This window comes from Pyrus communis, chromosome 14 (assembly GCF_963583255.1).
Source record: "Pyrus communis chromosome 14, drPyrComm1.1, whole genome shotgun sequence".
Lineage (NCBI taxonomy): Eukaryota > Viridiplantae > Streptophyta > Magnoliopsida > Rosales > Rosaceae > Pyrus > Pyrus communis.
Window position 1 is genome coordinate 23,513,142 of NC_084816.1, and position 12,194 is coordinate 23,525,335.

Below are 12,194 nucleotides of genomic sequence, written 5' to 3' on the forward strand. Positions count from 1 at the left end.
CCTGGCCATGAGCCGCCGTGGGTGGCAGTCGGCCGCCCCGGCTTACCGGAAAATTCAACTATTTCTAAAAATTCTCAAAAATTACAAAAATGAATATCCCGAATAGTAGAGCAAACTTTATACTTGAGGCCAAGTTCAATTTGGCCTGTAAAGGCTCCAATTTGCCTCGAACCCGTCAGAAACCTTATAAATAGGTGGCCTCAAAACATCACCTCCGGTGCTCCGCTGCCCCTACCATTGTTTGGGATTTGTTCCAGACCTCAAGGGGAGTCTAATGGTGGTGGAGATGGATGTAGTTTGCTTCAGATTTAGTTGATTCGAACACACACCCACCACACCCCATCGTGCGGTTTCTCCTGATTTAAAGTTCAAATCCCTATATTTTGGGATGTAATAGGAAGAGGGAAGGTCATAGAGGGGTTTCCAAGTGGTTGTTTAATGTAATTCACTGGAAAAAGGGGTGAAAACCCACCGGAAACATGTATGGGTGCCGACCGAGTCGGGTCACCAAAACCCGGGTCCCGATCCTCCGTTTCTCTTTTCTCTCCTTTCTCCTCCCGATTCTCTCTCCCCATTGGTCACCCTCTCCCCAATTCCTTCCTCCTTTTTCTCCTTTCTATTCTTTTCTTTCTCCTCCCGATTCTCTCTCCCCATTGGTCAGGATTCTCTCTCTTCATTGGTTACCCTCTCCCCAATTCCTTCCTCCTTTTCCTCCTTTCTATTCTTTTCTTTCTCCTCCCGATTCTCTCTCCCCATTGGTCACCCTCTCCCCAATTCCTTCCTCCTTTTCCTCCTTTCTATTCTTTTCTTTTAATCACAACCATCCATCATTTATTTTTCTCTCCAATCACAGCCACACACGTGGCACATCTCATGGCTCCAAAAAAGTGTACTGATAATCAATCAAACAAGAGAATTGAATTGGGCCTATCATTGAAATTATTTCCCGAAAATAAATATTTCGGGACTGGGGCATTACAATTTTCCTTCTTTTAGACCATCTTCGACCCTTGGTTTTAACCCATAAAATTTATGTTTTAACCCAGAAATAGTTTTACTGCTCTAATTCTTATGGGTTAAATTTTTATTCATATATTATTAAATAATGAATTTAGGATTTTTTTTTTCCCTTAAAGTAACTTAAAAAAAATACAGTTGACTATCCTAATTTAATTTTATGAACATTTTAACCTAAAAATATTTAGATTCCGATAAATATTAAAAAAATACTCAATCGACACCAAGAAACTCGTGGAACACTATGAAAAAAATATGATACACATGAAAGAATTTTTTTAATTAATTTAGTCGTTGGATTCAAATTTGGACCGTTAGATCTTTTATTTTTTTTACAGTTGGATTTGTTCATATTGTATTTTAACCGTTGAATTCAATAAATTTATAAATATAAAACTAAAAGAAATATGCATATATGGTGAGCCATACCACTAACTCAGAGGGAATTCTGCTCTAAGTTTGCCCCAAAAATGAGTTTTGGATTAAAACTCATAATTGGCCCAAGGGTTAGAGCAAGTTGAAGTAAGTTTAAAACTTAAAATTTGAGTTTTACTCCAAGGGTTGAAGTAGGTCTTAGTGTGTTGCGATTATGTGGCACATACTTAGGGTAAAAGTGGCAGAGAAGATTGAGGAAGACTTGGAAAAAGATTCAAAGAAAAAAAACATGAAAAACTTAGAGCTAAATGACTTGGTGCAAAACCGAGCCTATTAGCGTTATAGGAACCATACAAACACGACATCACTTAGTGAGATAAGACTTTATTGTTATTATTGTAGTATAGATTAGCATAGAATATTGTTTGTAAAATTAATACTTTCCTTTGTATAAACCAATTAATAAGAGTCATTATGTTTCTAAATCAAAGTTCAATTAATAAGAGTCGTGTGTCTAAATCCATCACATTGTCAATTCTTTAAAATTATGGAAATAATAAAAATAAGTTAGGTGCGGTGGCCACGATGAAACACGAATGACGACTTTTTGTTCATGTGATTTTCTTACTGTCAAGGCACCATTTTTTTTTATCAATAATAGTCAATGGACCTGTCTTTTTTCTTAAATTGACAAATAAGGGCAATGATGAAAAAGGACGCTCACAAATTAAAATGACAATTTGAAAAGGAAATAATATGACATTTTGATTGAAATAAAAATTAAAAATAAATAGTAGATAAGAACAAAGCTGAAAACAAAAGATAGAGATGTGGCATTGAATGATCTGAGTGAGATTGACAAAATAGTTCATTTGCTTTAATACCCCCACATTTCTGAAATTTGGGATCAACCCAAATAAATTAAGGTATTGTTTGGTATTTAACTTGATTACAATTTATATTTTCAAAAACGATGAATGTAGCTAAAATACTCCTTACTCATTAGTTTAAAAAAAAAAAAAAAAAAAAACAAGCCCTAAATCATCCAGCCTTTTTTTTTTTTTTTTTTTGCTTAACCACCTAAAGAATGTAGTTTTGCATAATTAATTTATGGCACTTTACATTCCCTTTTTAAAAGTAAAAACAAGAATTTGATTACAATTACACAAATTCGCCACTTAGTTCGATATTTAGTGTTATTATTTCATGTGAAATAATAAACACATTTTTTCTCTCTTACATGGTCTTTTCTTAAAGCGTCTCCGGAAAGGTCTTTAGTCTCTTGTTTCGAAGGTGTACCAGCATAAAGATTTGTAAGAAAACAAACGTCGTTGACAACTAAGCAACCATCTTCTCTCTCTTCGCCTCCCACTCCTTCTCCGATCATTGAGTATTGGACACCAAGAGGCAGGTACTTAACCTCGAGAGTGAAGGCGATTTGCCTTAATCTTATTCATTTTATTTTTAATTATTCAATTAGATAACTATAATTAAAGATGAGTGTGTACCGAAGATTAAGGGGGTCAAATAAGTTTAGTTTTTTCAGTGTAACCGGTAAACGGGATGGTACATCACATGTCACTAAACAAATAGTGAATATGTGTCCTAAAAAGTTAATAACTTAAAAAATAAAATTTCCCACAATTCCTATTAAAACACGTGATCTTGTGTTTCCGTCATAACTAAAAATTTCTCGAAGAGATGGAGCTTCCATCTTAACAATTGTAACTTGCACCTGAATTATTAAGTAATTATTATTATTTAAATTGAAAACTAACCGACTAAACTGAAAAAAAAAAAAATATATATATATATATATGGGGACCCGAAAAATTGAAAATTGCCCCACAAACGGAAAATTGTTCACCTGAAGAGTACGAACGTGGAATGTTTTGTTACAGCAGTTTCAGTTAAACATGTCACAAAACATAGTAACAGAAGGACATGAACGCGGCAATGCCGCTCAAGATACAGAGCCTATCTAACCGGCTCTCATTCCTCATCTTCTCCTCTTTCAGCTCGTTCTGTACTTTCGAGTACAAGTGACACGACTCGAGAACTTCGCTGTAGTTTTTGCTCCGCCGGCAGCTCAGCGCTTCCTTGAGAATAAGCAAACTGTTTCTTCCGTTGACGTGGGAGCCTTCCATGTCTTCCAACTGCATGCTTAGTTCCGTTAACTTGAGGGTTGTCTGAACACCTTCGCCTTCGGTGCAAATCACTCTGAACTTCATACTGAGGATGCATTCTACTACTTGACACGGAAGGATGTCTCTGGCGGGAAGAATGGATCCAAAGCGAATCACGAAATCCTTGTCCGTTGGCCAATGTCTTTGACCGCCGAGAGGGCACCAGCTCGCAAGATTAGCAGCTTGCTTTATTTTTCTATTTACAACAATCCAACTAAGCCGGAGTCCATCTCGCAGCCCCCTCCATAACTTCCCATCCTTCCTTTCTGTCTCCATAGATGTGATCGGTGGTAGACCGTTAGCAGCAGAGAGGAAAACTTCACCGTCGTTGTCATCATCTCTATCTGCATAAGTAAGAAGATCGATCCGAAAAGGGCAGTTGTAAAACCAACCATTGAAGCCATTTGCATTCGGAATGCCCCAAAGAACTTTTGAGCAGATTATTTTGTCCTTGTACCTAATGTCCACGAGAGAAACAAAATCCGATGGTGAAATACTTTCGAATTCATCCATGTCACCATAGTATTCAGCCTCAGTCCATTCTTCAGGATACTCGAGGTAGTCATTCCATTGATACTCGGAAACTTCCTTGTTTACAATAAGGGGAAAACAATCTGCATAGAACTTTCGGAATCCACCAATGGATAGTATCAAACTCTTGACGTCTTCCCGATTAGTGGAAGGCCACATAGAAGAGCACACATTTTCCCACAATCTTTCTTCCTTTGAGATGGAACAGAATGCTGCACAGGCGCATGCTGCACTAGCCAAAGTTGGTCCATCAAGACGCTTCAATATATCGTAGAAAAGGTCTGTGTTCAAAGATGCCATATTCTCGACCTGTGCAACTGACATTTGCAATAGATCTCTGATCATCACGGAAACAATGCAAATGTTAAATTCAACAAGAGCTCTCGCGATAACCGCAGAATAAAGTTTATATGACATTAAGAATAATCACAAAATACTAAGACAAGTTACATCACCAATTGCCATCAAATGAAGGGGCAAAACATTTTATTCAAGAATATCATACCATGGAACTACTTGACAATCTGCTTCACCTAGAGTTTTCACAGACTTTAGTTACGGAAAGCAACAAGAGCTAATCAACCACTGACACGGGAACGGACCGATAACAGGGTTTCTATAAGGAACAGTCTGGTTGTAACTGAAGTCCTTCCGAAAAAACAGAGAGAAGTAAAGAATAAGTAGGAAAGAAAACAGAAAATCTACCAACAAATCCAAAAATCTAATCGAATCACAAATACGAAATCCCCTATGAAAACCGATCCAGCCATCGCTCTTGACTTTCAAAAGTGAAGTAAAAACCACTATCAAATTATACTTTTTCCGTGAAAAAAAACACGTACAAAAACAAGAGAGGAGGACCAAAATACTTGCAGATTGAATGAGTCAGTGTTGCGTGATAAGGTGAAGCCATAAAGTCGCGGAACATCACAAATTGGGAATTCGGGATTTTAGGGAATGAACAATCAAATGTAACATTCATATCTGAATAGGATATGATGAGTGTATAACTGAATATACAACAATTAGTATCACTTCCTCACCACCAACACCTCTAAAGATGCACACTCGCTCTCACAAACATGATCCGTTGCAATAAATTAAAATTTGGAACAAGATGTAACCCAAGAACATTCTGTTCTTTAGCTTTAAAATTCATGACCCAAAATATAAGGAGAAATCAATAACAACATGGATAGCCATACATCACATTTGATCATATCTCCGACGCATGAGACATGTACTTCATCTATTTGATACATACGATATTTTACTTTGAACTAATCTATACTGCGGGAAGGGGGATTCGAACTCAGGTGAAGAGGGGGAGTAAATCCGCTCTAGCCAATGCAGTACGCCAACATTTGCGACATATATGATCAAGTACTACAACTAGTAAAGACCAAATCCAATTAAAAGCAGTGTTTAAAATATTTACAAAATTGTCGATATTTCTATCGAAATATCTGAAAAATCAAGGATTGACATGGAGGGGGGGTTGAAATGCAAACTTCACCCTATATCAGTGAAATATAAGGAAATCAATGAATATCAATGATACTCACCGATTCACTATAGAAATTTTGTCGGAACCCATTGCAAATTTCGAACTTTTGAATTTTTTTTTGAGAAATTTCTCTAATTTCGACTAAATTTGGATGTGTTGATATACCTGCCCCATTACAAATTTCTATAATTTCCATTGAAAGCAATTTATATCGATATGTCCATCGATATTTCCATAAATTTGCATATCGATATTTTAAACACTAAAGTGGAAATTTTGAGGGGCAAGAAAACAGCTCTGGTCCTTCAGACAGAGTACCAAGTTAGGTAAAATAAAACAACATGTTATCGCCAAATCACCATTTTCTGGTCCTTCCATTTGTTGTCTCTTCAAAACAAATAAATAATATTCCAATCTAATACACCCTAAAAAACAGAAAATTACAAACTTTGATGTACGAAAATCCACCAGCAACAGAAAAATAAACAAACAAAAAATTAGATGGACATGGGCACCAACTTGCAGAGGAAAAACACATTGAAAATATAAAAAAAAAAAAACACCAAATTACAAATTAACCCAAATAAAAAACACGAACAACAAACAAATTCCCACATAAACAAGAACAAAACCTTAATCAAACAAACCAAGATCAAACCTTAATCACACAAACCAGAAACTAATCATTTGCATAATCAACATTAAGAAACAAAGAAAAAGAGGAACTGGGTTTTGTTTTACTAACCTCATTGATCAGCCATGAACTCACACGAACAACAAACAAGCTCCAAACATGATCAAAGATTCGACCTTTGAGTGTTTGAGGTTTCCGATGACAGAAATTCAGAAACCTTTGCGGAACCTTTGAGGAACCCAGATGGCAGAATACGACGATATCTTAATAATCAAATCGAACAGGTTTGTTGGTCACTTTCCTTCTACTTCCAATTTCCAATATGTCTTTGGTGGAAGGTTACCGGTGAACTGTGCCTTTTCCTTCTATTACGTTTGGCACGAAACTACAAGATATAGGATTTTGCCTGGGTCTCTCTCTCTCTCTCTCTCTCTCTCTCTCTCTCTCTACCTTGTCTCTCCTGTGGATGCGATCCAGTCTTATTCATAAACCGCTCAAGTATTATTGCCAACTCATCAAACGAATTAATTGGACCAACCATACCTTCATTTATACCTACTTCTAACCTTCTCGTGTATGGATTGGAGGGATTTTTCAGCATGGCGAAAAGACGGTCTGATGTATAAAATATCTTTTAGTATGATTAGAAGATGGTTTGAAATATTAAGTGTTAAAAAAAAATGATTGGATATTTAAAAAAATAATAATAATTATATTATGACATTTGATGTATCAAGCTGTATTTTTAGCATATTGAAGAATTTCTCGAGGGGAACGACTTAAATATATGGGCTTAAACTTTATCAATTTGCTGTGTACTGTTAATGTGAATTTAAACCAGTGATTTCATACTAAATAGGTAGTAACGCCCATTCGAATACATTGTTAGATAAATGAGGTTAATGTGCATTATAAATGGAGTTAATTATCGAAACAACTTTGTCATTAAATAAATAAAAAGAATTTAGAAAAATTAAAATCTGATGGCCATAGCCACCATCAGGGAAATCAGAGGGGAATGTTTGTTTCCACTAGGGCACCTCTCCATTTTTTTGGGTGAATGCATTTGAAGCTCTGTCGACCATTGATGTTCTTCTTTTTCTATTTTTTATTGGAAATTATTGTTGGCACCCTAAAATTCACATTCTGCATTCTAAATTTTTATATTTAGAAAGGAAAATACACTTGTGAGGAGTGTATAATGAGATTTTTGAAATGTCAATAACACTTCCATTCTTATTTCTCTATTACGAACTTGGATGAGAGGCCGATGTGAAGTAGGGTTGACGGAAGGATAGTGCGGAGCCATGTTCGGTGCCAACGTTGACACCAAAGCCGGTAAAGTATGGTGATTCCTATTCTTCTCAAGGATAAGAGAAGGAAGAGACAGATGGAAAAGAATGGGTGTCGTTGGCGAACTCATTGGAAAATTTGATCGACATTTTTGTGTTTTTTATTTACTTGGGGACAAATTCTCGAATTTGGAGGAAAAAATTATTTCTCTTACATTGATCTATATCAATGTATTCGGACATAGTCATTTGGTTTAGTAACATAAGTCTTTACTTGGTTTGAAGACACTTTGAACGCAAATTGCATGAACGATGTAAAGTAACAGGTGATAATGTTTTTCATTTAATGATTTATACTACATTAACATTGGTAAACATATGAAGGAAAAAGTTCTAAGATATGTATCAAATACTATATGCAGGGGCTGAGCAATCTTACTCACTTCCGTTAATTAGTTTCCAGTTAAAAATATTTTTAAAATATTCATTATTTAATAAAATGAAATTAGAAAAACTTAAAATTGGATTTAATAATAAAATTAAAATTGGAAAAGAGTAAAATGAAGGATGGAGAGTGAGCCACCAGGGAACCATGCACCACTGCCCCATCCCCAACAACACCAGGGTGAAGGGTTGCTATCGAGGTTTTATTCTCCATAGAAATGGTTTTTACCGCTTTTCAATCCACCTCTTCCTCCATTTATACAATGGCATAATATTGACAAATGTATCGACATATGAGACTATTGTTATAATTTTATTGGAGGCCAACTTCAAGCTAACAAGACTTTTTGCTTTGCGATGATTAGGAGAAAAACGTTTATCGTTCGCAACTTTACTCTTCATTGACAAAGAGACTATTTCTACGACTCAAACCACGTTGTCGGTCACAAAGACTATTTTCCTTCCTTCAGGTCATCTTCAACCCTTGGTTTTAACTCAAAAATTTAGGTTTTAACCTAGAAATAGTTTTTCTACTCTAAGTCTTATGGGTTAAATTTTTATTCCTCTTAGATCATCTCCAATGGTTGGGCTAAAAGCCAAATTTTTTAGCCCAAAAATAATTTTTCTGCTCCAACCGTTCTAGCCTAAAATTTTAGCTCGGGATTATTAAAGAATGAACTTAGGCTATTTTTTTTTGTTAAATTATTTTTTTTTAAAATAAATAAATATGTAGACCATTGTAAATTAATTTTATAAACATTTTAATCAAAAAAATTTAAATTCTGATAAATATTGGGTGGAGTCCACTCCGATTTCTGGGCTAAATTTTGGGGAGAATTTGGCTTTGGTTTAGCATTTAGCATTTAGCCCAAAATTTCCCTTTGGGTTGGAGTGGGTTTGGGGGGTAAATTTGGAGGGTAATTTGGCTTAGAGCCCACCATTGGAGTTGGTCTTATGGGTTAAATTTTTATTCCGAAATTATTAAAGAATGAATTTAGAATAATTTTTTTCTTTACTTTATAAAAAATAAGTTGACTATCCTAATTTAATTTTATGAACATTTTAACCAAAAAATATTTAGGTTTTGATAAATATTAAAAAATCACTAAACGAACGCCATGAAAATCGTGGAACACTATGAAAAAAATATGAAACACATGAACGAATTGTTTTTTTAATTAATTTAGTCGTTGGATTCAAATTTGGACTGTTAGATCTTCTTCTTTTTTTACCATTGGATTTGTTCATATTAGATTTTAACCATTAAATTCAATGAATTTATAAATATAAAAAACTAAAAGAAATACGCATATATGGGAGCGTAAACCACTATCTCAGATGGAATTATGCTCTAAGTTTGCCCAAGGGAGCAAGTTAAAATAGGTTTAAAACTTAAATTTTGAGTTTTATTACAAGGGTTGGTGTGACATCCCACATCGCCTAGGGGAGTGATCCTTATATGTATATTCTCATCTCTACCTAGCACGAGGCCTTTTGGGAGCTCACTGGCTTCGGGTTCCATGGGAACTCCGAAGTTAAGCGAGTAACGCGCGAGAGCACTCCCAGGATGGGTGACCCATCATGAAGTTCTCGTGTGAGTTCCCAGAAACAAAACCGTGAGGGTGTGGTCGGGGCTCAAAGCGGACAATATCGTGCTACGGTGGTGGAGGGGGCCCGGGAAGTGGTCATCCCCCCCCGGGCCGGGATGTGACAATTTGGTATCAGAGCCTAACCTTGGCGGTGGTGTGCCGACGAGGACGTCGGGCCCCTAAGGGGGGTGGATTGTGACATCCCACATCACCCAGGGGAGTGATCCTTATATGTATATTCTCATCCCTACCTAGCACAAGGCCTTTTGGGAGCTCACTGGCTTCAGGTTCCATGGGAACTCCGAAGTTAAGCGAGAAGGAGGCTAAAGCAATCCCATGATGGGTGACCTACTGGGAAGTTGCTCGTGAGTTCCCAAAAACAAAACCGTGAGGGAATGGTAAGCCCAAAGCGGACAATATCGTGTTATGGTGGTGGAGCGGGCCTGGGAAGTGATCCGCTCGGGGCCGGGATGTGACAATTTGGTATCAAAGCCTAACCCCGGCCGTGGTGTGCCGACGAGGACGTCGGGCCCCTAAGGGTGGGGTGGATTGTGACATCCTACATCGCCCAGGGGAGTGATCCTTGTATGTATATTCTCATCCCTACCTAGCACGAGGCATTTTGGGAGCTCAATGGCTTCGGGTTCCATGGGAACTCCGAAGTTAAGCGAGTAGCACGCGAGAGCACTCCCAGGATGGGTGACCCATCGGGAAGTTCTCGTGTGAGTTCCCAGAAAGCAAATTGTCACATCCCGGCCTGAGAGAGACCATTTCCCGGGCCCGCTCCACCACCGTAGCACGATATTGTCTGCTTTGGGCCCCGACCACGCCCTCACGGTTTTGTTTCTGGGAACTCACACGAGAATTTCCCAATGGGTCACCCATCCTGGGAGTGCTCTCGCGCACTACTCGCTTAACTTCGGAGTTCCCATGGAACCCGAAGCCATTGAGCTCCCAAAAGGCCTCGTGCTAGGTAGGGATGAGAATATACATACAAGGATCACTCCCTTGGGCGATGTGGGATGTCACAATCCACCCCCCTTAGGGGCCCGACGTCCTCGTCGGCACACCACGACCAGGGTTAAGCTTTGATACCAAATTGTCACATCCCCGCCCGGAGGGGACCACTTCCCGGGCCCACTCCACCACCGTAGCACGATATTGTCTGCTTTGGGCCCCGACCACGCCTTCACGGTTTTGTTTCTGGGAACTCACACGAGAATTTCCCGATGGGTCACCCATCCTAGGAGTGCTCTCGCGCACTACTCACTTAACTTCGGAGTTCTCATGGAACCCGAAACCATTGAGCTCCCAAAAGGCCTCGTGCTAGGTAGGGATGAGAATATACATATAAGGATCACTCCCTTGGGCGATGTGGGATGTCACAATCCACCCCCCTTAGGGGCCCGACGTCCTCGTCGGCACACCACGGCCAGGGTTAAGCTTTGATACCAAATTGTCACATCCCTGCCCGGAGGGGACCACTTCCAGGGCCCACTCCACCACCGTAGCACAATATTGTCCGCTTTGGGCCCCGACCATGCCCTCACGGTTTTGTTTCTGGGAACTCACACGAGAACTTCCTGATGGGTCACCCATCTTGGGAGTGCTCTCGCGCGCTACTCGCTTAACTTCGGAGTTCCCAAGAACCCGAAGCCAGTGAGCTCCCAAAAGGCCTCGTGCTAGGTAAGGATGTGAATATACATATAAGGATCACTCCCCTGGACGATGTGGGATGTCACAGTTGGAGTAGGTCTTAGTGTATTACGATTATGTGGCACATACTTAGGGTAAAAGGGGCAGAGAAGACTGAGAAAGACTTAGAAACAGATTCTAAGAAAAAACATAAAATACTTAGAGCTAAAAGACTTGGCGCAAAATCGATCGCATTAGTGTTATAAGAACCATACAAATACAACACCACTTAGTGAAAATATGACTTTGTTGTTATTATTATAGTGTAAATTACCATAGAACATCGTTTAAAAGTAATATTTTCCTTTGTATAAGCCAATTAATAAGTGTCATTATGTGTCTACATCAAAGTTCAATTAATAAGAGTCGTTGTGTGTCTCATCGCATCACATCGTCAATTCTTTATAATCAAGGAAATAATAAGAAAATTTAGGTGCGGTGGCCACGATTAAACCAATTAAAAGCAGTGTTTTCATATATGGGCTTGGATGAGAGGCCGATGTGAAGCAGGGTTGACGGGAGGATAGTGTGGAGCCATGTTGAAGTATGGTGATTCCTATTCTTCTCAAGGATAAGAGGAGGAAGAGAGAGAAGGAAAAGAATGGGTGTTGTTGATGAACTCATTGGAAAATTTGACCGACATTTTTGTGTTTCTTATTTACTTGCAGACAAATTCTCGAATTTGGAGGGAAAAATTATTTTTCTTACATGATCAATGTATTCGGACATGATCATTTGGTTTAGTAACACAAGTCTTTAGTTGGTTTGAAGATACTCTAAACGCAAATTGCATGAACGATACATAGTAACGGGCGATAATGTTTTCCATTTAATGGTTTATACTACATTAATATTGGTAAACATATGAAGGAAAAAGTTCTAAGATCTGTATCAAATCATCGATACTATATGCAGGGGCTGAGC

General features: G+C 38.2%; 1 protein-coding gene across 1 annotated transcript; it reads right to left on the reverse strand.

Moving 5' to 3' along the window:
* Positions 1–3,225: 3,225 nt before the first annotated feature.
* Positions 3,226–6,848, reverse strand: LOC137716310 (probable F-box protein At2g36090). Its single transcript, XM_068455749.1, has 2 exons — positions 6,362–6,848; positions 3,226–4,446 (listed from the first exon to the last, which is right to left on the reverse strand). Exons 1-2 carry the CDS (start codon positions 6,364–6,366, stop codon positions 3,312–3,314), a joined length of 1,140 nt encoding a protein of 379 aa, XP_068311850.1. The 5' UTR covers positions 6,367–6,848; the 3' UTR covers positions 3,226–3,311.
* Positions 6,849–12,194: the final 5,346 nt, after the last annotated feature.